At 42.0% G+C, this 27,701-nt stretch overlaps 2 protein-coding genes across 2 annotated transcripts; one reads left to right on the top strand and one right to left on the bottom strand.

The window, feature by feature from the left end:
* Nucleotides 1-5,206: 5,206 nt before the first annotated feature.
* SEC61B (SEC61 translocon subunit beta) lies at nucleotides 5,207-17,567 on the bottom strand. The gene is made up of 5 exons (XM_065584107.1): nucleotides 17,301-17,567; nucleotides 17,111-17,209; nucleotides 16,536-16,637; nucleotides 8,464-8,533; nucleotides 5,207-5,742 (listed from the first exon to the last, which is right to left on the bottom strand). The coding sequence occupies exons 2-5, from the start codon at nucleotides 17,182-17,184 to the stop codon at nucleotides 5,623-5,625; spliced, it is 366 nt and encodes a 121-aa protein (XP_065440179.1). The 5' UTR covers nucleotides 17,185-17,209; nucleotides 17,301-17,567; the 3' UTR covers nucleotides 5,207-5,622.
* Nucleotides 17,568-17,671: 104 nt separating this feature from the next.
* ALG2 (ALG2 alpha-1,3/1,6-mannosyltransferase) lies at nucleotides 17,672-23,653 on the top strand. The gene is made up of 2 exons (XM_005292622.5): nucleotides 17,672-18,128; nucleotides 18,966-23,653. Exons 1-2 carry the CDS (start codon nucleotides 17,805-17,807, stop codon nucleotides 19,866-19,868), a joined length of 1,227 nt encoding a protein of 408 aa, XP_005292679.2. The 5' UTR covers nucleotides 17,672-17,804; the 3' UTR covers nucleotides 19,869-23,653.
* The last annotated feature ends 4,048 nt before the right edge of the window (nucleotides 23,654-27,701 follow it).

Raw genomic sequence — 27,701 nt, 5'->3', positions numbered from 1 at the left:
CAGTTCCAGCTGCCCACATTTTTGTTCCTAAAGAAGAGATTGTGTATTTGGTAAAGACATCATTATACTGAAGGAACATACTGTGAAGGGTCTTGAGCAATTCATACCGTATGCTGTGTTACTGTCTGATAGGCTCAAAGATGTTGTGATACAGTGGAAGGTACAAGAGACAATGAAAAGAGCTGACAGTTTCTTGTTGGAGGGTAAACTCCCAGTCTGATGTGATAAAAGAAAAAAAAGTCCTGCTGTTTCCAAACAAAGGACTGTCTCAGTATGAAACAGATTTCTTTAGCTAATGAATTCATGTACTCGAGCAACTGTCTTCTATGTAGCCCTTTCAACAACAAACATGATAAAAGATTATCCAAGGCAGTTTACTTATCAGTGACGCAGGAGCAACACGCTGATTTTTCAGTTTCTGGAAGTGTTTGCTGATTTTTATCATGTTTAAGTGCATCTTACTTGAAAAAGTTCTGGCCAGGTGGTTGTGACCCAGCATCCGGGAGCTGCTCTTATGAGAATGGATAGCTCAGTAAAATAATTCAACTGAACTAAAAACTATTGAGATGATGGTCACAAAATTCTCTGCAGTTTAGAGCTTTTAAAAAAGTTTTTATACTCCTTTACAAATATGCTGCATGTTATTAAATGTTTTGCTAATACTTTGCTACTTTTGGGGGGACTGCGTAGGGCAACAAAATGGCTAAGGACAGCCCTGGTTCCAGGCTCCACACTTTTTTCTAAGGTGAGACGGGTTTTTTAAACTTTTGGGTGGGAGGAATAAGCAACCCATTTGCAGGTTTTTCATGAGTAAATACATTTTAAAAATGTGTATTAGGAAACTGAAATTTAGATGCAATTATTTAATTCCTTATCATTTACCAAATGCCTTTTATCTTCCAACTGGTCAACAATAGATTACTATAGTTACTCCAGGAAGTTCCCACATCTTCACCATGATGTGAGTTAGAAATGACAACCTTCCTGAAGTACACAGCACCTTAATGAAGAAAAAGATAATATTCCTATGGTCCTGCAGGTGTGTCATTAAAAACTGAAAATTGTAATGTCTCCCCTTTACCTTCCATCTCTAATGTAAATACACTATAGTCTATGTGACTCCAAACATCTAAACCAAGTAGGAGGTTCTGAGAAATTTAGCTGAAAAACAATTAATAAATATGGACATTGCCTTGCAAGCAACATGATGTTTTTCAAACCCTAGGAGTGCCTGGTCTGTTCTTTCCAAGGATAAAGCAAGTTGACAGATATTGACTCTAGACCAGATGTGGGCAAACTACGGCCCACGGGACCGTCCTGCCCGGCCCCTGAGCTCCCGGCCCCTGAGCTCCTGGCCGGGAAGCCTAGTCCCCCTCCCCCGCACGGGCTGTGCTCTGGCCCGCCGCTCCCGCTGGGCAGCGTAGGGAGCGCAGCTGGCTCTGACCGGGTGTCGCAGCTGCGAGCTCCTGCTGCTGGTAAGGGGTGGGGAGTGGGGTGGTTGGGTAAGGGAGAGGAGGGTCCTGGGGGGTAGTCAGGGAGGAGGGGGCAGTTGGATGGGGTGGAGGTTCTAGAGGGGCGGTCAGGGGATGGGGAACAGGGAGGGTTGGGAGTGGGGGGACTGTCAGGGGGCAGGAATATGGATGGGGTCAGGAGGGCAGTCAGGGGACAGGGAGCAGGGGGGTTGGAAAAGGGGGTGGGATCCCAGGTGGCAGTTAGGGGCAGAGGGATCCCAGGAGGGGGTGGTCAGGGGACAAGGAGCAGAGGGCAGTTGGATAGGGGGTGGGAGTTCCGGGGGGAGGGCTGTCAGGGGTTGGGGGTGTGAATAGGGGTTAGGGCAGTCAGGGGGCTCTCTAAAAATACACATTCCCAAATATTTTAGAAAATGCTGAATGTGCCTCATAATTTAGTTACCAGAACTGGAAAATAATGTAAGGATGAGTTACTGTATTTCATATCCTCTGTGATTTTGAATTAGACTCTTTACCAACATCCTAGGAGTCTTTAATGAGAAACGGAGATTGGCACATAGGGCACAAGTCCTATCCTTTCCTATCCCTATTTTGATGGAGGTGATGAAAACATAGTAGAGCCCTAAACAAAAGCACTACCTCCATGGCATTATTCTGCTCCTGCCATTACTTTGTTCTGTGAAACCACACCATGTGAGCAACACGGGGTTTGGGATTCATGATAAGATAGGGGCAGGTAGAAGAGGAGCAGGGTGGAATAGCAGCTATCTGCAGCAGCTTATCTCCTCCCCCGAAACCACACAGGCCCTCTACAGGTAAATTAATGTTGATACTGCTCACATTCATTTATCTAAGTTCTTCCTCCATAGATAGAGCTCGTCCCCACATCCCAAGCTGTCTGATGCTCTAAAGGGAATCTGACATAAGGGGGTAAGCATTCTTTGCTGAACGGGTAGTCTTTTTACCTAGAGAACTGATCTTTCCAAACTGAAAGGTAGCAGATAAAATTATTTGTATACAACTGAAAAAATATAGCACTCTTTGATAGAGGTCTCTAAAACCCTACTGAAATGTGGGCAATAAAACATTAAGGGACAGTGGCCCGGTATGGCTAAGCTGATATCTTACAGACCTTGGCCTGTGGGCTTTGAGTTTCCATCCTTCTTACTTAGATATAACTTTCACTTGACCACAGCTCAAAGAGCCGGGAAGCGAATCTAATATATACTTATCCCTTCTAAATACTGATCAATCTTATACTTAGAGCCCTACCAAATTCACAGCCATGAAAAATGCATTACAGACCGTGAAATCTGGTCTCCTCCTGTGAAACTGGTCTTTTGTGTGGTTTTTCCCTTATACGATACAGATTTCACAGGGGAGACTAGCATTTCTCAAATTGGGAGTCTTGACCCAAAAAGGAGTTGGGGGGGGGTCATAAGGTTATTTTAGGGGCATTACAGTATTGCCACCCTTATTTCTGCGCTGCCTTCCGAGCTGGATGGCCAGATAGCCCAGCTCGGAAGGCAGCGGCCCGCCAGCAGCAGTACAGCAGTAAGGGTGGCAATACTATACCATGCCACCCTTACTTCGGCGCTACTGCCTTCAGAGCTGGGCAGCCAGAGAGTGGCAGCTGCTGACTGAGGGCCCAGTTCTGCAGGCAGCAGCGCCGAAGTAAGGGTGGCAATACCATGCCATGCCATCCTTACTTCTGCACTGCTGCTGCCAGCGGCTCTGCAACCACTGCTCTCCAACTGTCTAGCTCTGAAGGCAGCACCACCGCCAGCAACAGTGCGGAAGTAAGGGCAGCAGTACCGCAATGCCCCCTACAGTTACCTTGCAACCCCTCCACCCCCAACTCCTTTTTGGGTCAGGCTCCCTAAAAATCCCCTGAAATTTCAGATTTTAATAGCTGAAATCATGAAATTTATGATTTTAAAATCCTATAACCGTGAAATTGACCAAAATGGACCATGAATTTAGTAGGGCCCTAATTATACTCCTACAACTTAAATCTATTTAGCATACAATGATTATATAGGACGTTAGTTAATCATAACATCACACAATAAGTGAATGATAAAATGAACCAATTAGCTACAAGTTCCAAAAGAGGCAAGAACAAATAGAAGTTTGGGGACAGGTACCTAATGTTGGAGCAAATGAACATGGAATTGGTTCACCAAATGCATTAGTACAAGGATGTTGTATTTCACAAAAGTAAATTCTGGGGAATCAAGAATTCAGGACGTAAAGTACAGTGGAAATGCTTGACGTCAGTGACCAAAGAGCGACTCTATGCCACAAAGTGACAGGAATAGCTGTACCAATAGGTGATAGTGAAAAATGAACCACAAGATTAATGTCACACATTTTTCTAACATGCACCCTAACCACAGGGTGCATTAGGTGCATAAATACTAATGAGACTAAAAGGAACTATAAACAGCCTATGAAAAATGGGGTACCCCAATATTCTTGGGGGACACTGCAAATAAGGAAACAGGATGGACTCCTTCACACACATGCACAGACTATATGTGTAGTCAGTATCACAAGATAAAAGAGGGCTCCCAGATTGGGAAAATGAGTTCCCCAAGGGAAAACTCCAGCAGGAACCATCCCTCTAGTGATGATCAATTGGCAAGGCATCCATCAGCCCCTCTGAATATCATTAAGGATGTGAGTAGGACTATATTTGTAACTTGTGCATAGGTCTCTAGAGGATTTCTATATGCTTGGGTAATCATAACTAACTTTAATAAAACTTGTAAAACACAGACTAGACCGTGTACTTCCAAATCTATGTGTGGTCACTACTACTACCCTTGGTCTTCATGTGTTCATAGAGGCTCTAAATCTAAAGCAGGTAGCAGAGGTGACTTTCATTCTGTTGAGCTTGAAACTGTAGCCACCAGAGTCAAACCCATGGTGGTGTAATACCACATTACTAAATTCACATTAAATAAAATAAACAGCTACAAGTGTGAACTCCCCAGCAAAGGGACTAACTGTTTTTGTACAGCACCCAATACAATACGACTCCAATCCGAATTAAGAGAAATCCATGTGTAATTAAGTTGCCAGATGTCTTGTCAGACAAAAAGGAGATATTTGCCATCTCTGTGGTAGTATGACTTTCAAATTGTTATCAGCCTCGATACCAAGAGTTTTCAAAAAGAGAAAAAGGATGGGTGGGTGAGGTTGTGGCCTTCAATGTGCAGGAGGTCAGACTAGATGATCATTATGGTCCCTTCTGACCTTAAAATCTATGAGTCTATGATGCTGCTGTAGCCTACTACCTAAAGACAGCACTTTTACTCAGGGCTACATATCCAAGACACCACAAAGCATGTATTTAGGCTCTCTTGCGCAACAGTTAAGTGCACCTGGCTACGGAAGTGAAAAAAGAGCAAGTGGGCTAAAATCATTCTATCCAATACTGAGGGAAACAGATAAGTGAACCAGTCCTCACTCAAGAGTTTACAGTATGCAATATGAGTAATCCTAATTGTAGCACAGATATATATGCATGGGGGGGGGGGTTTGGAAAGAATGGGAAAAGGCTATTCGGTGATCCAAAGTTGGCTGATTACATGATCTTTGCTGTGGAATGCCATATCAAAGAGGTGGAGCAATCTACCAGCACACTTACCACAGTATGTTTTAATGACCAAGTGCATTCACATATGTTATTTCAAATATTTTCATGTCTCACAAATTTTGTTCCAAAACAATTCTCTGATGCAAGATTTTATTTGTTACCTATATTGTACAGTATGTAAAATTCCATTCTGAACTATTGTTATACCACTGTTTATTCAAAACCATTCAGAGAGCTCTTTATAATACTTCATGACAGTGCCGTGTTGGAGGGGGGGAGGGAAGAGGAATAGAGCATACATTGCTTCAATTTACGTATACAAATTTTATTGCAAGACCTGTAATTTGTAAGTCTACAGGCAAACACACAATGACCTGTGATAGAAATGCTTCAAAACCAGCACAAACAGAAAAATTTAACAGTTCATTCAACACCAATGCCAAATAAAAGTGACAAGGGACTCCTCAATAGCCAAACAGGAAGCTTTCCAAATATTCTCTCTCCATGAGCAAACAAAATCCTCCATACTTTTGGTCCAAGATGTAGGTTTTAAACTGGCAGACATATGGATGCAGTTGAGTCTATGAGCGAGTGTACTTGCCCCAGATATGCAACATAAATACAGAAGCAATAAAGAGGAGACTCATAACCAAAACTGGAACAGGACCACTAGAAATAAAGAAAAAAAAGTCAGTTAATCTCAGCAATGCATAAAGACATCTTGTTCTGAAGGTTAGGTAGAACCAGCCAAATAAATTACTCAAATACACAGACTTAATACCAAAACTCCTTCCTGCTCCCACCCCACAATCCCAATTAGTGATGGGATTATTTTGTCATCTATTGCAAAAGCTTTAATACAAACATTACTGGAATGCAGCTTTTAGTAGTACAAGTTAACCCTTTCAGATTAACAGAAAGAACCATTCTCAGAATTGGTATCTGCCACATTAAATTGGAAATCTAAGATTTAATTTTTAATACCTCAGTTTTGAATTGCTGGAAGGATATGGATGCTTCCATTTGTACTATAACGATTACAGGGAGTATTTAGTCACTCACTGCTAATCACTTGTTGAAAACAGGATCTTAATACTCTGATTGTAAACTTTATCTCCACATTTTTCAATTCAAGTTTCCGCCTCACATTCTGGTGGGTCTGCTACTGAGTTAGTGACCTGAGCATACTTGTACACAGAGCATAAGAAACAATAGAGTCCACTAGCAGCTTGTCAAACTTAGGTTCAAAATCACAATATTTTAGCTTGGGAAGTAATTTACAGCCAACTCTCCAGTTTTTAAGAAATGAACAGGATTTAAAATGCAGCGAGGCAACAGATATAATCATTTTTCAATTAGACTTTTTACAGTTACACCAGTTTCAGTTTGATTAAATTTACTGCAAGTGACATTGGGGAAAGAAAAAAAAAAAAAAAAAAAAATCACACGTGGAAATTCTGTCCATTATCAGATCTTTATCTAAAGATCCCAATCTGAACTTCGTGTTGGAATCTTTCATGCACTAATTCTATTTTTAAGAAATTATAATTAGAGTATTTTTTTTTTTGAAATCTTCTCATAGTTTCAATTTTAGACTGTGTTAAACTGGCTGATCTATGCAGTGACTAGTCCAAGCAGGTTAACGTAAGTGTTCCATTACACAATAAAAACACCATTTTCTTACTGTGCATCTCATAACTAGGGCTAAGTGATTAAAAAAATTAATTGCAATTAATTGCATGATTAATTGCACTGTTAAACAATAGAATATCATTTAAATATCTTTGAATGTTTTCTACATTTTCAAATATATTGATTTCAATTACAACAATACAAAGTGTATAGTGCTCACTTTATATTTATTATTACAAATATTTGCACTGTAAAAACCAAAAGAAATAGTATATTTCAATTCACCTAATTCTCAATTACTGAGGGACAATCTCCACTCATTGATATATTTTGCTTTCCACAACCAAATCTCTGTACAACTTTTCATGAATGATGTATACGAGTATTCGGATTCCGATATCTAAACTGTATTGTTAAATCTATTCACCTAAATTTGGGTTATTGCGGATTATGTACTCTATGTATCATATGACTTTTAAAAACAAACTTTGTATTTGTGGATAATCTAAGCACTATATCCAGATGTACAAACACTCTTTTCCCAACCTATGTATTATATATAATTTTTTAAAAAATTAGCTTTAACAACACTTTTACATCTGGCATGTACATTCCTTGTAACGCCAGCTACAGAAGTGCCATCCAAATGCCTGTTCTCGCTTTCAGGTGACATTGTACATAAGAAGCAGTCAGCAACACCTCCCGTAAATGGAAAACTTGTTTGTCTTGGCGATTAGCTGAACAAGAAGTAGGACTGAGTGGACTTGTAGGCACTAAAGTTTTACATTGTTTGTTCCATAACTGCACTCAAAAACAAAAAACAAACAAAAAAAATCTACATTTGTAAGTTACACTTTCAGGATAGAGATTGCACTACAGTACTTGTCTGAGGTGAACTGAAAAACACTTTTGTTTATCATTTTTACAGTGCAAATATTTGTAATAAAAAAATAATATAAAGTGAGCACTGTACACTTTGTATTCTGTGTTGTAATAGAATATATTTGAAAATGTAGAAAAAACGTCCAAAAATATTTAATACATTTCAATTGGTATTCTATTATTTTAAGAGTGTGATTAATAGCGATTTTTTTTAATCGCAGTTAATTTTTGAGTTAAATGCCTGAGTTCACTGTGATTAATTGACAGCCCTATGCATAACACAACACTGTACTTGATTTCCCTTTATTACAGGAAGCACCATGACAGATTTCCAAAAGTATGATTCATGCTATAGAGTTTTTATGATCAAGCAGATCTTACTTGAACACAATGTAAAAATTAAACTGAAACAACTGATCTCTTTCGCGCTACAGTCTTCAAAATTTTTCAACTCGTCAGGCAATTTTCTGATTCACAGGCTACTGAACATCCTCATCTCATAAATGAGATGTTTTAAATCATAATTGCTATCTACTATGCATAGCCCAATTTGGCTTTTTGTGCAGAATCCTGAATTTTATATAACAAGATATAGATATGTAGATGTATTTAGCAATCAAACTAAGTGTAAATATGCAATATATTTTAGTTTGCAATTCCACAGTGTAATTCTATAGGAAATGTTTAGCTAACCCATCATTCCCCCCACCCCCATCTTCACAATCTTCTTCCAGACCCCAAAAGTATAAATATGAATACATAAAATTAAGCTCTAGAATCTTCCACAATCATTAAAAAAAAAAAAAAAAAAACACCTAAGAGGAACTCCCCACCAATATATCTGATTTGCCACTTGAATCAATAAATCATTCTCACCCTTATTAAAATACAAATCCTCTTCAGACCATTCCTATTTCTCATCCTCTCCAAAAGTACAACAGGTGATCTATACAGTGAACAATTATAATTTATCTACCATATTTCAGTTAGGACAGATTGTCATCATACATGTAGAAGAGTCAGAGACTATTTTCTCCAAAGCCGATTTCTAATGGTCTCTGGTCTCAACAGAACTTTTAATTTCATTTTAGACTTGTCCAGAAGCCTAGCTTAGTCTCAAGTTTTTTAAAGAGTGGGAAATATTGCAAAGCAGTTTTGTTCTTATAGTCTCAGGATCAATACCACATGAAATATTGGTTTGTTTTTTAAGAGCCCATTTGCTTTGCCTTGATGTAAATTCACAATCAGGAAGATTTACAAAACTGATCGAAAACAGCTACTCCTACGGGTAAATGTGTACATGAAAAAAAAAAAAAAAAACCTCTCAACAACTGACTAAACTGAATTATGACAAAAACCATAACCAAAAAGAGTGTAACAAGACAGACCCATGGTCATTTATAAAGGATTTTGTGTAAATGTATGTGAAACATGAAGATAAATTTAAGTTAAGATTATTAAAATCCTCTGGTGGGAAAGAACTTTGCCATATAGACATCTTGGTGTGAAGACTTAGGTTTTTTTATACTGGCATTTTATTTTTTTAATCTTACTTTGGTGCAAGTACATTAGCATATAGTGGCAGGCAAAATGGACCTCCTTAAAGCGGACAATTTTGTTATGGGTTCCCTCTATGAATTTGCATGTGACAGAAATCTTATATAAGCCTTGTCTCTTCATAAATATATGCAAAACCAAAGACTCTCAAGTGCATTAGTCTTCATGGAAGAACTTGGTACCTTACTAATTATCACTGTTAAGTACTAAACTTCAGTAAAGAAAAAAAGTGTACTTCAGAAAAATTAGTAAACATCTGCTACATAAATTACAGACTTCATTATGCCATGACGGTAACACACAGGAACATTACTGGCTACAAAGAGACCAAAAAGCCTGCTGCTATAGTCTACAGATTTTACAGAACTGATTACAAAACCCCCCAAAACAAATGACACCTCTACCCCAATTTGGCTTCCTCGGGAGCAAAAAAAAAATCTAACCGCGTTATATCGAACTTGCTTTGATCCGCCTGAGTGCGCAGCCGCCCCCCCGCGGAGCACTGCTTTACCATGTTATATCCGAATTCGTGTTATATTGGGTTGCATTATATCGGGGTAGAGGTGTACTCAGTACTGACAAATCATTACATTTTCCATTGCACTTCCTCCAATCCCATGGAAGGTGAGCCTAGGAGATCAACTATTATTCCCATCAACACACACGCTTCTTCTCAACCTCATTAAAGCTCAACATTCTTTCTGACTAGCCGGATGAATTACTTTAGAGTAACAACGTTAAATAACCACAGCAGTGACTCCATATCTAGAGCTCCCTGCAGTCAATAACATTTGAAGTCAACTTGGATTTTCTACCAATCTAGTTTTATCAGAACCAAACCATTCTGCTCAAGATTTCTATTACATAGTCTTGACATTCTCACAGTGATCAGATTCAGAGTGCCACAAAAGGAGGGCAACAGGTCTCAAGCGAACTATTTTGCTCTGACTACCCTTCCCATTAAAACATTTCCCCCCATTCCCTTAACAGCCAAGACATTTTCAACTTTAGCCCATTGCTCCTTGGTAACACTCACAATCCAGTTTCAACAGCTCTTTTTCTTGTGTTGCTTTAAAAGGTTTGCATTTAGTTATTTCTCCAATTAAACAGGATCATTTTCTCAGGACAAAAATCCACTTGGTTGTCCATCTTTTAATTGTTACTATTCTGGATTTAAATGCAGACAATAAAACAATGCAATATATTTCAGTAGCAGAACTACCAACAGAGCAAATATGTCATTTCACATGAATGACATTCTTTCATCATAACGAAAAACTAGTTATGCTATTTATGGCTGAAGTAGCACTTTCCTTTTAAGCTGTTTACAGTGATTTAGAACTCTTCCTAAAATGTTTAAGGCTTCAATATTTCATGTTTGTTCCTCAACAGTAGTTGATGTTATTTGAGACCACCCACAGAAAAGGTGTTTCAGGCGTTCAGTGAAACCGTTCAGAAGCTATTTTGTATTCAAACTTGGGATTTACTTGGACTATGGTCCACACACCAGGGAACATGCTTTTTAAAAAGGAACCTCTGCTGAGCCACTGAAGAACTGCACCTGGGTGCTGCGGTGCAAGAGCAGTCCCAAAATAATAAGGGTACTTCAACCAGAGTGAAAGGGAGAAGCCCCTCAGAAACAGGGCCTTGGAGTTTGTCTGCTGAACTAGTGACTAGCAGAGAACGCGGGGCAGGAGTTGATGAAATTTTGATGATGTAGGTCATAACTATGAGGCAGAGAAGGGGACAGCACTGATCTGTGTATACTGGAGAAGGGCTTATGTTATTGAGTAGTGACCACTAACACTTAAAAAGGCGAGACATCAAAGGTTCATGAGCGAGTTTCTTTGTAGTGGCTGTTTTGACCATTCTCCCTTAGATCTAAATACTGTCACTACCACATGCTGAAAAATTCCTCACTCAGACATCAGAGTTCATATCTTTACTAAAATTGTCTGTGGAGATCAGAAACGTGCATAGAGAAAAGAATAATTTTTCCTTCTGGATAAGGGCTTTGGTCATTTTGATGAGGTTGGAACAAAATCCCTTCTATCAGGGTTGGCAATTTCCTGGGAAAAACTAGGTTAGGACACAGTGCTGGTAAATACCAGCTTAAACCAAGAAACTGAGGGAAAAGATATTAGAATATACTAATGAATATTACTGGAAAATATTTAGCAATTTGATAATAGTTTTGCAGTAATGCCATCTGTTTAATTTAAAATTAAGGAAGACAAAACAAAACAAAAGCCTCAATCAAAAGCTGTAGCCTATTGTTTGAAACAAAAACTTCTTAATCTGGGAATTTCCCCTTTGTTTAGAAATCAAGACGAGATATTTGTTTAGCAAAGAAGGAGAATTCCCAGATTCAGAAGTTTCAGTTTGAGGTAAACTGCCAAACTAACTGTCCAGGCCAGTACTCTGTCTCTATCTGGCTCAAGTGCAACTGCTGTAACTGAACTCTGAGTATAGAGACTCAAGTCAAAATATTTCAACATGAGCAAAGGTGGAAGATCACCTGACACAATTCATGGTTATTTTGAGAAAGTTCATGAAGATGGCAAAGAGAGTCTTTGACGCAGAAATTGAAAGAAAAAGTGAGTGGGAAGACAGACCATATGAGGAAACATTTTGCAATATGCACTGGAAAGAACAAAAACACCAGAACCACTGACTCTGGCTAACTGTATGCGAGTATTAGAATCAGACTCACTATGAAGGTCCTGTTAAAACTGCACTGCCAAATTCCATCAGAAGAAAGCCAGATCCAAGTCAGCCAAAGACTACAAGGAGGAATGATCATTGTTTTTCAACCACAAATGCATGTTTCCAGAACTGAAACATAAGATAGACTTGAAAATTACAGAATTTTTTTTGTCTGTAATAGGGCCCTACCAAATTCATAGCTATGAAAAATGCGTCATGGACCTGGGAAATCTGGTCTCCCCTGTGAAATCTGGTTTTGTGTGTGCTTTTACCCTATATTATACAGATTTCACAGGGGGAGACCAGCATTTCTCAAATTAGGGGTCCTGACCCAAAAGGGAGTTGCGGTTGTGAAGGTTCACAAGATTATTTGGGGGGGGGGGGGGGGGGGAGGAGGTCACAGTACTGCCACCCTTATTTCTACGCTGCCTTCAGAGCTGGACAGCTGGAGATGGGCGGCTGTTGGCCGGGAGCCCAGGTTTGAAGGCAGAGCCGCCGCCAGCAACAGCACAGCCATAAGGATGGCAATACCATACCATGCCATCCTTACTTTTGTGCTGCTGCTGGTGGCAGCTCCGTCTTCAGAGCTGGGCTCCCAGCCAGCCACTGCTGTTCTCCAGCTGCCCAGCTCTGAAGGCGCCACCAGTAGGAGCACAGACGTAAGGATAGCAGAACTGCAAACCACCCCCTCTCCCCCCCCCCACACACACAATCTTTCGACCAGCCCACAACTCCTCTTCCAATTACAACACCATGAATTTCATGATTTCAGCTATTTAAATCTGAAGTTTCACAATTTTAAAAATCTAATCACCATGAAATTGACCAAACTGGACTGTGAATTTGGTAGGGCCCTAGTTATTGAGCATCAAACTTTTCAAAAAATGATCAGCTGCCTACGGTCAGGCTACAAAGCACCCAATCAAAAAAGCAGGTAGCAGGTGAACTGTTAGACACTGATTGCATGAGGGTGGAAGTTTACATGGAAAAACAGTTACACTAATGCAAGATGAGAAAAAGACGCCAAGTATAAGAAGTGATATAGAACATGACGACGACAGTTTGGTGTTCGGATATAGCTATTCAGGCCTGTCTGCAAAGGCCTATACTTTAAGAACTAAGCTAGTTATAGAGATATAAAAGAAAGAATCAAAATCACTGTCTGTCTGTGTCAGGGCCTTCTCTTACTGTGACAGTCTGAGGCCCTGTTCTTAGGCTAGGTAAGGCCTTTGGCTAAGCAACAGAGGCAACCATAAGCTGGGAAGTGAACGGTCACTTCCTCACATTCCAAACAAGGCAGTCTGGGGCTGTTAGAAAGGTGATCCGATCTATTACTTCCAGAGAAAGGGAAGAGCCTAAAAGATTTAAAGAAAACTTAGTTTGATAGCATCCTGCCTGGCAATAATTCACTTATCAACAGCTGGGGTGTAAAATCCTCATTTCTGTATTATTCTATCACTGTAGTCTCCACTTCCCTATTGTTTGTTTGGTTCTGTGATTGTTTCAGTCTGCTGTATAATTAATTTTGTTGGGTGTAAACCAATTAAGGTGGTGGGATACAATTGGTTAAATAATCATGTTACAATAAGTTAGGATTGGTTAGTTAAATTTCAGTAAAATGATTGGTTAGGGTATTGCTAAGCAGAACTCAAGTTTTACTATATAGTCTGCAGTCAATCAGGAAGTAAAGGGGGGGAGGGGAATGGGAACAGGGACACAGGCAAGGCTCCGTGGTATCAGAGCTGGTAAGGGGGACACTGAGGAAGGAAACTGGAATCACGCTTGCTGGAAGTTCACCCCAATAAACATTTAATTGTTTGCACCTTTGGACTTTGGGTATTGTTGCTCTCTGTTCATGCAAAAAGGACCAGGGAAGTGAGCAAGTGAAGGAATAAGCCCTCTAACATCTGGTTACATATTAATGTGCATCACATTGGCTAAATCTACTTGGACAAGACCTTATACCAAGTGCTTTGATGAAACATTGTAGATTTACAAAAGTGTTTTCGTAATCACCATCAGCCTGGTTAAAAGAATACCACGGATCTGTAAAACCCCAAATCCGTGGTGACATACGATGGAACAGTCAAATAACATAAATGGAAACCTATATTAAAAACCGGCCACATTATCCCAGGATTGCGAGCAGTCTTGAGGAAGAACTTGAAGACTGATTATCAGTTATACTGACCACTAAGAGTTTTCCAAAAAGCAAAGAACTTGATCAGTCAATTGAAACCAGCTGTTGTGGTACCTGACACACTTTAAAGGAACATCAACAATTGCTGTTGCATGCTAAATATGGTTGAACCTAATGATAAATGAAGATCTTGCACCACCATATAAAGCAAAAGTACACAAAGAGTTCATGAGGCAAGTATTCATGTACACATGTTGGCCAACCTCCTTCATCCAAAATATGCAAGAAAGGAATTGTCAGTTTAAGATGAAATTGCAAGGCAGTGATTACTCAGCAAAAAAAACCCTCCACTTTCTGCCATATATATGTGCATTTAAAGTAGAAGCAGCTTTGTATCAAAAAACAAACAAACAAACAAAATATTTTCATCTGCTATCATCATCTGCTATCAAGGAAAAAGTTTCCCCTGTAATATGGTGGGGAAAATCTGAATGCTGATATTCTATCTGACTTAATAGAATTGGTAGTGCAATTTCAACATCCAGCAAGCACAGAACTAATCTTTTCAAACATTGAATACATTCATTCAAATCTGGAGAACGGGCTTGGTCTAGCACAACTAAACTTGATCTCCTGCTTCAGAATGCAGTATGTCCAAGTGGACTTCAACCAGTTGTCTGCAACTATGCACGCTTCTGATTGCTTAATGCTTCAAACCTGAAACTCTGCATTGTCAAGTATCAGAGGGGTAGCCGTGTTAGTCTGAATCTGTAAAAAGCAACAGAGGGTCCTGTGGCACCTTTAAGACTAACAGAAGTATTGGGAGCATAAGCTTTCGTGGGTAAGAACCTCACTTCTTGCATCTGAAGAAGTGAGGTTCTTACCCACAAAAGCTTATGCTCTGCATTGTCATAATTTTCATCTAATCAAGTGTTTTTGACTTTTGGTTACATAACAATGAAAACTGAAATTAGTTGACGTGTAACTTCCTTGAGAAAATACTGAACCAAACTGTACAACATTCCAATGTTCAGTATTATAATTATATACACCTCTACCTCGATATAACGCCGTGCCAAAAAAATCTTACTGCATTCTAGGTGAAACGGCGTTATATCAAACTTGCTTTGATCCACCAGAATGTGCAGCCCCGCCCCCCCGGAGCACAGCTTTAACCGTGTTATAGCCAAATTCGTGTTATATCGGGTCACGTTATATTGGGGTAGAGGTGTACTATTATGCCCTCTGCAGTTTTACTTTTTATTTAAACAATTCTAAATTAATCTCTGAATTTATTGCCTCATTAACCACAATTTGAATATGTAACTAAAACAAAGTGTACTGTGGTGTGCATCAATGAAACAGTTTTTAAAAATCCCTTAAACTAGGACTAACTAGTTTCTCCCTGAGTGTCAAAAACCACGATTTTACCTGGTAAAAACCAGCTCTGGTAAACAACATGCCATCCCTGCCTTCTGTTTCCATGTGACAAGGAAACAGGCTTTTTCTATTTCTTGACTGTATTTGCCCATCACCGAAGCCTGGATGAGGGTGGAAGGAAAGAGCCCCTTGATGATGGGATTTATCACTTTTTTGGAAGGGACGAGGATATCTTGAAGAGCGTCAGGAGCGCCTGCAGAAGTGAGAAATCTATAGGTCTAAGTGTATAGGAGGAGATGGTTTGTGAATGGGATGATATTTTAATAGCTCTATCAGAATGGCCTTTTTGTTTTAGACTGCTTTTGCTGCTTGCTCAGGAAGCTCTCTCTTTTACAGTCAGCTGCAGCACCTAAGAAGGTGCGTGCTGAAGAGATGGTGTAATGGGCAAAGGGACTGGTTGAGATTACCTGGGTTTCTTCATCCCCTACAACAGAAGGCCAAGGAAAGACAGGGCTGAGCCACTAAAACAAATCTCTGACATAGGCGTGAGCCAAGGCTGAAAAGGTTAACCTTGTTAACACCAGTGTGTCTTAAAATGTTCTTCAATTCATTATGTTTAATTCAAGACCTGTGGTTAATGACCTCTTTAGCACTGAGTTGCTTCTGACCATGTGTATAACTGCAAACGGTACCTATTGATGTGTAATGTTTTTTGGTATTTCTGCAATGTGTTTTTATTGGCATAAAAAAAAAAAACAACAAACAAACAAACAAAAAAAAAAACTGTAGATAATGAAGTCTTAGGACCCAAGCTGCAACCACATATGCATGTGCTTTACTACTGTGAGTAACCCCTCTTGATTTCTGTGGGAATGTTTATGGTATACAAGAAAAGCACGTGCATGTCTGCAGGTTTGGGACCTTAGAGAAAAACAATGCAAATAGTCATCTTGACTGTACTGTGTTAAACATCTACCTACAAGATTGATCTTTTATATTTTTATAACCAGGTCTCCTCAAGGCTTTCTTTCTGATTATCTGAGCAATTGTGGTTTTTCCACATTTTCATGCATAATGTGCAGACCAGAACAAATGACTCAGAGTTTGGATTACTGTATATAGACTTAAAATAACACTGTCACCCTCTGGCTGCTTTTTGACTTACACTTTGAGTCCAGGGGAGTCTTCTGTGTAGAATCTCCACATGCCACCGGTGCCTGCTGACGTAGTACGGCCTGCGCTCCTAGTCCCACAGCTAGCGTTTTTCCTGCGAGGGAAAGGCACGGGAATCAGAACCTGACCTGCATTAGTGATCAGCTGAACACTCCAACCACCAACCTTTCCAAGAACTCACTAAGAAACCCCCCCACCCCACACAACCTGTTTCTGGTGCTAGTCTCAGACTTTGGCCCGAAGTGACCGTGCTCAGAGCTGGGGTGAGGGCCACAGGGCGATGCCAGGCTCAGTTCAGTGCCTGGTGAGAAGTTAGCTGACACCCCCCCCCCAGCTGCCCGCTCCCAGCCTGGCACCGGGGGCAGCGATTCCCATCGAGGTTCCCCCCAGCTCAGGTGTCAGCCCCGAGGCGGGCGGGGGGCAAGAGGCGGCGCTATCACGCGTTGTCGCGACCGGCGGGCGGTGTCTCCATCGGGCCGAGGCCAGGCGGCGGAGCCAGACTTTACCGAGTCCCGAGCTCGGTGTCCGCCCCCGCCCGGCTCGCGAAGGGGGTGGCGCGGCAGGTACCTTTGCCGGACAGTGGATCCCGCAGCTCGAGGCGCCACCCGCTTTGCTGGGGGAGCGGCTAGAGGCGCCGACATTGGTGCCGCTGGGGTTCGGGCCGGGCTGCGGAGAGAAACAGACAGCGCGTGAGACGGGACCAGCGCGAGCCACGGCGCGGAGGGGAGGGGGGAAGATCGGGGTCTCGCGCTCTCACCATGGTAGCGACTCTGCGTTCAAGGAAGCGCGCGCGGGTGTCAGAACTCTGCCGTCTCCAAAATTCGCTGCGGCTGCTGCAGAGATATCCCAGGTCCAGCTGCCCCGCCCCTAGGACCGCTCGCCTCCTGGGCCTTCCAAGGCCCCGCGGTGACTAGGACACTGCCTGACTCCAGCCCCCTCTTCAGGAGACAGTTTCCGGAGCAGTTAACCGAGCTCAGGGCTCCAGCCGCCAGAGTCCTGGCCCCATCCTGTGCCCGAACCCCGCCTGAAACGGAGACACCACAGGACGCACAGGCTAAGATAACCAGGCAGCGCCAAGACACCTATGGGGAACTAAGCTGATGTGTCCCTAGCTGGAAGCAAAGCGAGGAGGCGGAACTGCGCATGCGCTCTCCGCACTGACACGTGGACAAGCCCAGGTCCCAGGATCACTTCTTCGCTCAGAAGAAGCGGGCTCCGCCTCCTCTCCGGCTGATGCGAGCCGGAGGGTGCTAGCGCCAGCATGGCCGGGGGGCCGGGCTCGGGCCCGTCTGTGCTGTTCCTGCACCCGGACCTGGGCCTGGGCGGCGCCGAGCGGCTGGTGGTGGATGCGGCGCTGGCGCTGCGGGCGCGCGGCTGCCGCGTGCAGATCTGGACCGCGCACTACGACCCCGCGCGCTGCTTCTCGGAGACACGCGGCCTGGCGGTGCGGAGTGTGGGGGATTGGCTGCCCCGCAGCCTCTTCGGGCGGGGCCACGCGCTCTGCGCCGCGCTGCGCATGGCCTACGTGGCGCTCTACGTGCTGCTGCTGAGCGGGGAGGAGACGGACGTGTTCGTGTGCGACCAGGTGCGGGGGCGGGGCCAGCAGCACGTGCTGGGCCAAGCGCGAGGAGCTGGCGGGGCCGCGCGCCACTAACGGCCGTCGTGGGGTGGGGCGGCGCCCGTTACCCGGGGTACTCGCGAGCCCGCCCCGCGGTCACAGCTCGGGACGAGCCTGCCCTGCTGTCCGGGCGGTCTCCGCACCTCAGAGCCCTGCAAGGGCCCACTCCCTGCTGCTCCGAGCCTGGGGCCGCGCTCCCGTGGGGGGGGCCCTGCTGCGAAGATGCGGCACGGAGGGGAGTAGCAGCTTGGTGCAGCTCTGGCCCGCCCGGGGCTTTCACACACGCCACCTGCGAGGCTGGGGCCTGCTGCCCTGCGGAGCCCTGGGCGTCAGGGGAAGGGGTTAACATCGACCCTGAGCTAGGAGGGTGCTGCTGATGTGCCTCCCGTAGCTGGGAATAGGCTTCAGCCCCGGTACGAGCACAGGTTCGCACCCACATGCCCTGACGCGGTGCCCTGGCCTCTGCCTATTGGTAGCGTAGGTGGGGCTGGAAGTCGCACAACCAAATGTTTTGCTGGTCAACGAGCGAAGGAGAGATTGCAAGGAGCCTGCCCTTTGGGTGACCCCTCCCTAGAGCAAGGCAAGCGTGAGTGACGGTTTGTCACCATCATCTGAAGGCCCCCTTGCAGAAGCCCATAAGTGATAGTAAACACAGATTCATTAAAATTGACCAGACACCCACATTTTCCTCACCCTTAAAATTTTGGTTTTGAATCCATAGGTGTAGTTTATTGTAGAAACTGGGATTAAATAGACAATACTTTCTCTTATTTTCACCCCCCCCCCCCCTCTTGGTTTATCTAGGTGTCTGCTTGTATCCCAATTCTCAGACTGGCCAGAACTCCTAAGAAGGTTTTGTTTTACTGTCACTTTCCTGATCAGCTTCTGACCAAGAGAGAATCTTTTCTTAAACGCATCTATAGAGCTCCACTTGACTGGTTGGAAGAGTATACTACTGGCATGGCAGATTGCATTGTTGTCAACAGCAATTTTACAGCAAATGTCTTCAAGAATACATTTAAATCCTTAAATCACATTAAACCAGATGTCCTATACCCTTCGTTGAATGTCAGTACCTTTGAAACAATTGTTCCTGCAGATATAGCTAGTATAATTCCCCAAGGGAAAAAATATTTGTTTCTTTCAATCAATAGATTTGAAAGGAAAAAAAACCTAGCATTAGCTCTGGAAGCATTACATGATCTTCGTGGAAGGCTCGATGCTCAAGAGTGGAATGAAGTTCATCTAGTTTTAGCTGGTGGTTATGATGAAAGAGTTTTGGAAAACGTGGAACATTATGAAGAGCTGAAGACTATTGCGACCAAGCTTAATATTAGCGAGCAAGTCACTTTCGTGAGGTCTTTTTCAGATGAACAAAAAATCTCTCTTTTCAGTAACTCTCTGTGTGTGCTTTATACGCCAAGCAATGAACACTTTGGCATAGTTCCTTTGGAGGCTATGTATATGAGATGTCCAGTTATAGCAGTTAATTCAGGTGGTCCTTTGGAATCGGTTATAAATAATGTTACAGGATTTTTGTGTGATCCTCTTCCAACACAATTTTCTGAGGCCATGGAAAAATTTGTGAGAGACCCTGCCTTAAAGAATACAATGGGAGCAGCTGGAAGAGCAAGAGTTACAGAAAAATTTTCATCAGAAGCATTTACAGAACAGCTGTACCAATACATATGTAGATTTACGCAATAACAAATACACTCCATAGTGTAATTTACTGCTTTGTCATGTTTCTGATTTGTACATGAGACAGTTAAACTAACATCTAGGCTAGTGCAAGGATGCTGAACTATTTAGAAAATTTGAATTAATCTTTAAACTACACTTTTGATAGTATGTTTCATGCCAGTTGCCACAAAATAACAAGATTTTAGTTGAGGTTGGATTTGTTTACCACTGACTACATTGAATTTTTGCTGTGTTTCATGTACTCAAAAATATTTTAATAAATTTATTACACTTCCTAGTTTAAACTGGGGAAAGTTAAAATTATGGCAAGTCTGACTTCAGGTTGTATAAGATGATTAACTTTCTTATTTAACCTTTCTTCTCTACACTTGCTATGAATTAACTTTACAGTGCAAGTCTTTTGTTGTAATACTCTGCACCATAATTTTCCTTTTGAATGAATTTCTACTGAAAGGCTCTGCCAGATCTCCACCAATTCTGGTGTGGATGGTGTCATTGAAAATACAGTGAGTTATACATATGTAATAAAGTCCCAAGGGTTTTTTTGTTTTTTTTTTTAAATGCCAACTAGTGGTCTGGTGATCTTGAACAGTCTTAAACTGTCTATTTGTTGGTGAACTCCTGTCCTTAAAATAGTATCATCTAATCATCTCTGATGTCATAATCCCAGTAATTAGCTGCTGTTCTTGGAGCAGTAGCAGAGGGAAGAGAGAGAAGGAGGAAACCAAGGATGTCAAAATCCCTCAGACAAAAAATGGGCCAACATTTAACCCCATTTCTCTCAAAAGTCCCTGAAATCTTCTTGAATATCAGCCGTTATACTAAATATCTACATCTACTGAATTAAAGTGCTACATTTCATTTTGTCTATTAGAAGCATTTCTTTATACAGCTTTCCTTTGCGGATTTGCTGATCCCCCACATAACCAGGTAGATATGTGGAAAAAATCTTGACATTTTTCTTCCATTTCTTTTAAAGTTGTATCTCATAGTCTTGGGTTGTTCAAAAATGGTAATTTGAATGAATATTTCCCACAATCAAAATGTCAAAAATTGAGTTTTTATATGGTCCATTGCTGCATAAAAGTTCAGGTATGCCTTTTAAAACTAAGATGGTGGACGAAGTCATAGTGAGAAAAGTGTACAGTCCTCTGTTTTGGTTTTTAGAAAATCACATAAAGAACAAATTAATGCATGAAGTTAAAGAACAGCCTTAGATATAGATTCTGCAAGCTTCTCTGTGCAGGGAGATTTCAGTGTGGAGCAGGCCTTAGATATGTTTGATACATTGTTCTCTATGAGAGCCACTATATATCAGAACATCACTTGATAAGATGCTAAGGGACTGTATTTTGTTAGTGTTATAGTGGCTTGCTAGAAATTTGCTTCTAAGTTTATATTTTATGCACTGTATACAAGCTAAAGTTGTATTTTGGTCTGAAATCCTATTAAGGGGGGGTGAATATTAACTCAATAATCTGAGGATAAGGAATATCAGATTTTTATAAATACCTCAAATCATTTTACTGATCTTCGCCGGCCCAATTCACTTTATTGAACTTTGTCCTATATGGTTTTTCATCTACAATATACTATTTGTATGTGATGGAATAAAATTGAATTGAATTTTGTAAATGGATATGTAACTTGCATAATTCGCTCATTCTCTGAGGTTTAGGTTCTGTACTTACTCTGTATGTGCTCTCTGTGTATCATAGTGTGTGTACACTTTTGGGATAGTTAACCTTTATTCCAAGGTGTGTCTATAAATTCTCCAAATTTTAGAATTGAATTGCTGTTTGAATTATGCAGACATTTTAATCTTTCCATTGTTAAGACTGCAGCCTAGATCCTACTGTAACACATTTTGTTTTACCCTTCCTCACTTTTTAACTAAATAAAATCCACTGGAGGCTGCATGCTGCAGTAGCTAGGGCACTGGAATGGGAGTCAGACAACTTAGATTGTATTTCCAACTCTGCCACTGACGTGAAGTTCCAGTAAGCTCCCACCATGCCGCCAGTAGTCTGCTGTCCCTTAAGCCTCAGCCTTCCTTCTTCACCTCTTTTCCATTCACGGACTTTTTAAGCTGACAGAGTTTAAACATGCAAAGTTTTCAGAAGGGAAAAATTCATCCCTTTAAAGTAACAGTGAACGAGGAAAAGGACTTATAAGAGGAAGAAGGGGAAGCTGGTCTCTAATGCTCTGCTAAGCAGGCACCTTTTCCAATAAACTGAGACCTTCAGGAGACAATTGATATGGATGGTCAGAGAGCTGAAGAGGAGGAGAAAGTTTAGGGTGGTTGGTGCCTATTTCCACACAAATCCAAGTCCCTGCTGCATAATTTAGGTCTAATGAATCTTACAGGGCCTTGACAATAAATAACATTGAGTGTTAAGTACACCAGTAGCTACTAGATAGCATTCATTGATGGCAGCTTCAACTTTAAAATGATTAGCATTTTATTGAACTCACTAATACAAGTCATGCAAACTTGTCAGTGGTGTATATATACTTAGTTGAAATTGTTTGCTGGACTTTGCACCAACCATGGTACGATGTTGCATCGGATTTTCACTGACAGGTGCAGTGATGCTGGGGTGATGTATTGCATTGCGTATAAACTGTTACCATCTTTCTGTGACAATTGCAAAGCCACCAGGGAATAGTTAATGCAATGAGAATTTAATTACAAAGCCCCCTTGTAGCTTTAAAAAAAACAACCTTATGTTTTCAAAATTTTAAGATGGACTCTTGGGAGGAAAAGAGCTTTTTCCTGAAATTTTGAAGGAAATTCAGTTTACACTTTTCCAGCTCAAAAGATTTTAAATAACCCATTAGAAACTTCAAAAAATTCTTGTGTTCTTATTTCCTAAAAATAAAAATTTAAGGAATTAGTAAATACTTCCCCCCCATAGGGTGTCAGTTTTCAAGCAAAAGGAAATTTTCACAGCTAGTATTTTTCAAAAACCAGGAATGAAGCCACTAATGAAAAAACGTGTAAAGGGCTAGTATTTTTAGTATGAAAGCCAAAAGGAGGAGGAAAAAAAACCGCATGTCACTTCAGAAAATGTTTGTTGTCAAAGCATACATCTAAAATGTCTGTGTGCCTTTTCATGTAAAAAGCATTATATGAGCAATACATTTTGTCAGAGGGTGTGAGCAGGTATAACTTCTCATTCCCATTGGTTTAGGCAGGAAAAGCTTTGTAGGTACAGTGATTCCTCTATCAGGACTTCAACACACACACACACACTTTCTGAACCGTCTCCATTATCCCCTTGTTCTGTGTTGCCACTTCTCAGAAAAGAATTGCTCTTGGTCTCTATTCTCTCCATCCTAACCCAAGTCTATGTGATACTTCTCACATCCTTAAGGACTATTGTGGAACTTGACTCAGCAGACCCAGTCTATGGCAAACTTATAAAATCAATAATGGTCCATGCTGAGCTTTCAATCATTATATGGCTACAGCATCTGGGATGGAGCATGGACCAAGGACTTCACACTTACCTTTAAGTGGGAAGGCCTATAGCATCTAGAAGGAAAGGAGGTCCTGTCCCAATTCAGCTCAGGAAGCTGTTGGAATTGAAATAGTTTAATTTAACATAGTGTTCTCATCCAGGGATTGAAAAATTTCCTTGACGCCTACTAGCCCATTTGAAAACATCTGTCACTGAGCCTCTGAAATCCCACGATCCCTGCAATTTAAAGGAACAAAACATCTGTGGACTCTTCATAACTGTAGCATTGTCAATCAACTTTCTATTAAACTTTTTACAAGTACATTTCTGTCTCCTGATCTTTTATTATATTGTTTCACTCTGCTTTATTTCCTATTACGGATCGTGTAGCTTTTTATGCATTCTCCACCCATCATATCCTTTTGCTCCCCACTATGCTGTCTTCTGTTCTCTACTGTCTCTCCTACACATTATGTCCCTCCCTCTTTATCCCCAAGCAGTTTTCTGTCTGTCCTATTGTAACAGGGCATACTCACCTCTCATGAGCGCCCCCTTGGCCGAGTGTGTGTGTCTGCACTCTCTCTGTACCCGCTCTGAGCGGTGCCCCAGGACTCCTCCCGGGTGACAATGTCTTCGCTTTCTCGGTCTGTCTGGCTGCAGCTCTCCAGCTGGACCACTGCAGTTCAGTTCCCTCTCTGCTGTGCCTCAACTTCCAAGCCACTTCCCCCCCACTTCCTTCTTTTGTAAGAGCAGCAAACCCATGACCACTATTTACCAGCTTACTTATTTGTCTCAGGAAGAGAAGCCAGCAGCTCCAGGCGATGTGGCCCCAGTCAGCCCACTCATCCCATCCAACTTTCTCGCTGCCATGAGTTTTTCAACTTTTGCTGTTATGCAAATAGGGAACAATCCAGTAAATACTACTGAGTGCAGAGATTGCTGCCAGGACTACTACTGGAAGTAAGTACTTGTGATGGGCAATAAGTTGTTTATAGGATCAGGACCATAAATATACTGTAGGCTGCGAGGCTGTTCCTCCCTGTCAGTCTCTGAAGGAGGCCACACCTCCTCACTGTCACAGACCTGTAAAAGTGAGTTCAAAGGGGAGAATTAGCTACACCTAGTGCTCCAGTCCTCCTCACTACACTTGCACTGAAAAAATAAAATCAGTACCTACAGTAGTTTTATGCAACAATACTTTATACAATGAACAGATTTCATCACATAAATACTTGTGGTTTATATGCTTTTTAACAAGAAACACTTTCATGGACTGTATCCTCCCTCAACAGCTGCCAAAGACTTCTATAGCTGAAGTCTGAGGAGCTGTTACTATGCTGCCTACCAGTCTTATTAAAGGACCCTAAACCCTTCAGTAGCCTGAAGGCAAGTTTATTTGACCATAAGACCGGCCATACTGGATCAGACCAATGGACCATCTAGCCCAGTATCCTGTCTTTGACAATGGCCAGTGCCAGACGCTTCAAAGGGAATGAACAGAACGGCAGTTTCAAGTGATCCATCCCTTGTTGTTCAGTCCTAGTGTCTGGCAGTTGGAGGTTTAGGAACACCGAGAGCATGAGGTTGCATCCCTGACTATCTTGGCTATTAGACATTGATGGACCTGTCCTTCATGAAGTTATCTAATTCTTTTTTTAACCCAGTTACACATTTGGCCTCTTCAACATTCCATGGCAACAAGTTCCACAGGCAGACTGTGCAACTTGTCCTCAGTATTCTGCCTGAGGAAAAATATGTTTGTCTTGATTCCCTCTCTCTGCTCCCCCACAAGATCTGCCTTCCTTCCCATGTCTTGTTCCCTCTTTCCTTGCAACAAAGACAATGGCTTACTCCAACATCCCAAGAAAATCTGAAATAGAAAGAGCTTCACTTCTCGCCTGCTGCCAGCCTTGTCTTCCTACACAGGGTCAGTTGAAGCTCTGCATCAATTGTTCCCTGCCCAGTCTGTCATGATGTGCATATCTAGCCATTGTTGGTGCCCAGCCTAGAGATGGCATTGATAACTAGTCGGAAAGGAAAATGGTACACTGGAAGGGCAGCTCTAGGGAGAAAGGAGGATTCTCCTGCGGTGCAAGCATGAATCCAGTGCAGTGCCCCTTCCCAGCAGATAGAAAACTTTCCTGATGCCCAGCACAGTGCCACAAACTAAAAAACCTGGAGATTAGCTAGTCCCTAAGGCCTCCTCTTCACCAGGCTAAAAAGGTGTGTTGTTAATTTGAGTTAACTCACTCAAGATAAAATCCTAGTGAAGAGAAGGCAATTTGTAGTTTACATATGTTAACAGATAGAGGTAAAGAGTAGGCTCCCTCACAATCTGTACCTTGACCTGCTAATTCATCTGCAAACTACAAATTGCATTGTCTTCCCTAGGATTTTACCTTGAGTGAGTTCATGAGTTAAGAACACACCTTTTTTTCCTAGCGAAGATGAGGCCTCTGTGAAATTCACACAGGAATTATGTGGTCTTCCAAGGGTGAATCAGTAATGTATTTTATTATTTTATTATGATTAAACACTTCCATATGAGTCAGAGCTGTTCCATGGACATCATTACTGTGGGGAAATTCTCTGCTCACTCAGTGTTTTCTGACTGACATCACATTCAGCAGCCGAAGGTATCTTGTTGGCTTTCCTCTTTTTTATTTTCATTTTTCCCCTTCTTGTCACTATATAATGCAGAGGACCCAGTTCAGCATTGCCCTGCGGCCCCTTAGTGCTCCCATTCCCCCCCCCCCGGTGCAGGGAGCCTCTGTACTGCCACCACAGCAGCCCCACACCCACCTACCCCAGGCACAGAGGGGTGGGATATGGCAGGCCAGAGGAGAAAGGGGGCAAATCCAATGATGCAATAATTCATGTCTTTCATTTCTTCTGTAGCAGTAGATGCTGACAGTGCAACATTAATCAGACGAGTAGGACAGGTAATATGTAGCAGCTCCAATTTCTGATTGAGTTTAATCTCCTGTGCAAATTTAGCCATGTAGGAAGAAGAATCTGTGTTAGTTGGGGCCATGTTTTCCCAAGTTTGTTGGTACATCTCACACATCGCAAACATACAGTTATTGCCGCTGTCAAGGCTGTATCCCCACTTTGAACTTTAGGGTACAATGTGGGGGCCTGCATGAAGACTTCCAAGCTTAACTACCAGCTTAGCTCTGGTCCACTGCCACCATCTCAAGCTAATTCCCTTCCCTGGGGAGCCTTGAGAAACCTTTCACCAATTTCCTGGTGAATACAGATCCAAACCCCTTGGATCTTAAAACAAGGAGAAATTAACCATTCCCCTCCTTCCTCCCACCAACTCCTGGTGAATACAGATCCAACCCCCTTGGATCTAAAAACAAGGAAAAATCAATCAGGTTCTTAAAAAGAAGGCTTTTAATTAAAGAAAAAGGTAAAAATCATCTCTAAAATCAGTATGGAAAATAACTTTACAGGGTAATCAAACTTAAAGAGCTCAGAGGACTCCCCTCTAGTCTTAGGTTCAAAGTACAGCAAACCAAGATAAACACTCTAGTAAAAGGTACATTTACAAGTTGAGAAAACAAAGGAAAACTAACACGCCTTGCCTGGCTATTTACTTACAAGTTTGAAATAGGAGAGACTTGTTTAGAAAGATGTGGAGAACCTGGATTGATGTCTGGTCCCTCTCAGTCCCAAGAGCGAACGAACTCCCAAACAAAGAGCACAAACAAAAGCCTTCCCCCCCCCCCCCCAAGATTTGAAAGTATCTTGTCCCCTTATTGGTCCTTTGGGTCAGATGCCAGCCAGGTACCTGAGCTTCTTAACCCTTTACAGGGAAAAGGATTTTGGAGTCTCTGGCCAGGAGGGATTTTATAGTACTGTACACAGGACAGCTGTTACACCCTTCCCTTTATAGTTATGACAGCCGCGTTGACGAAACGGGTGTCAGCCGAGGGTATGAATGTCACATCAGCACAAAATAATGTGGGTTTATTCATTTTGAAGTCAGAAAATGAAAACAAAAGGCCAAGAATTGGACAGTCCAAAGCATCAGGAGACTCATCAAAAATCAGACTAGACACCACATTTCCATCAATTCATTCCATCAGTTTAGATATAAAGCATTGTCATTTTCTTCCAGGTACTTATGAGTGAGGCTGTCTGCACTAGGAAGGGTTTTTGCTGCTGGACATTATTGTCACACAAAGTCACCAATAGGCCCCTTTGCAATTAACTGCGGTTATCCAGCGAAACAAAGAGCACACACAAATTCATTGACACAATCGTGCTGTGTCCTCTTTTTCATTAAAGCCCTGGTGCAAGCTCCTGATACTGACTGTTTATCCCTAAGCTGACTGTCTTCTTAAAGCTTCTTGTGTCACTTGCT

The sequence above is a fragment of the Chrysemys picta genome, chromosome 2, assembly GCF_011386835.1.
Source record: "Chrysemys picta bellii isolate R12L10 chromosome 2, ASM1138683v2, whole genome shotgun sequence".
NCBI classification, from domain to species: Eukaryota; Metazoa; Chordata; order Testudines; family Emydidae; genus Chrysemys; species Chrysemys picta.
This window is presented reverse-complemented; position numbering and strand designations above follow the sequence as displayed.

What these genes read in the sequence shown, in the direction of transcription:
- ALG2 (XM_005292622.5), top strand. Translation starts at nt 17,805, where the DNA reads ATGGCCGGGGGGCCGGGCTCGGGCCCGTCTGTGCTGTTCCTGCACCCG. An exon ending in ACGTGTTCGTGTGCGACCAG is followed by an intron (nt 18,129 to 18,965) that starts GTGCGGGGGCGG and finishes TGGTTTATCTAG; the next exon opens with GTGTCTGCTTGTATCCCAAT.
- SEC61B (XM_065584107.1), bottom strand. Translation starts at nt 17,184, where the DNA reads ATGTCGGCGCCTCTAGCCGCTCCCCCAGCAAAGCGGGTGGCGCCTCGA. An exon ending in GACTCCCCTGGACTCAAAGT is followed by an intron (nt 8,534 to 16,535) that starts GTAAGTCAAAAA and finishes TTCACTGTATAG; the next exon opens with ATCACCTGTTGTACTTTTGG. An exon ending in GGATTTGTATTTTAATAAGG is followed by an intron (nt 5,743 to 8,463) that starts GTGAGAATGATT and finishes CTTTATTTCTAG; the next exon opens with TGGTCCTGTTCCAGTTTTGG.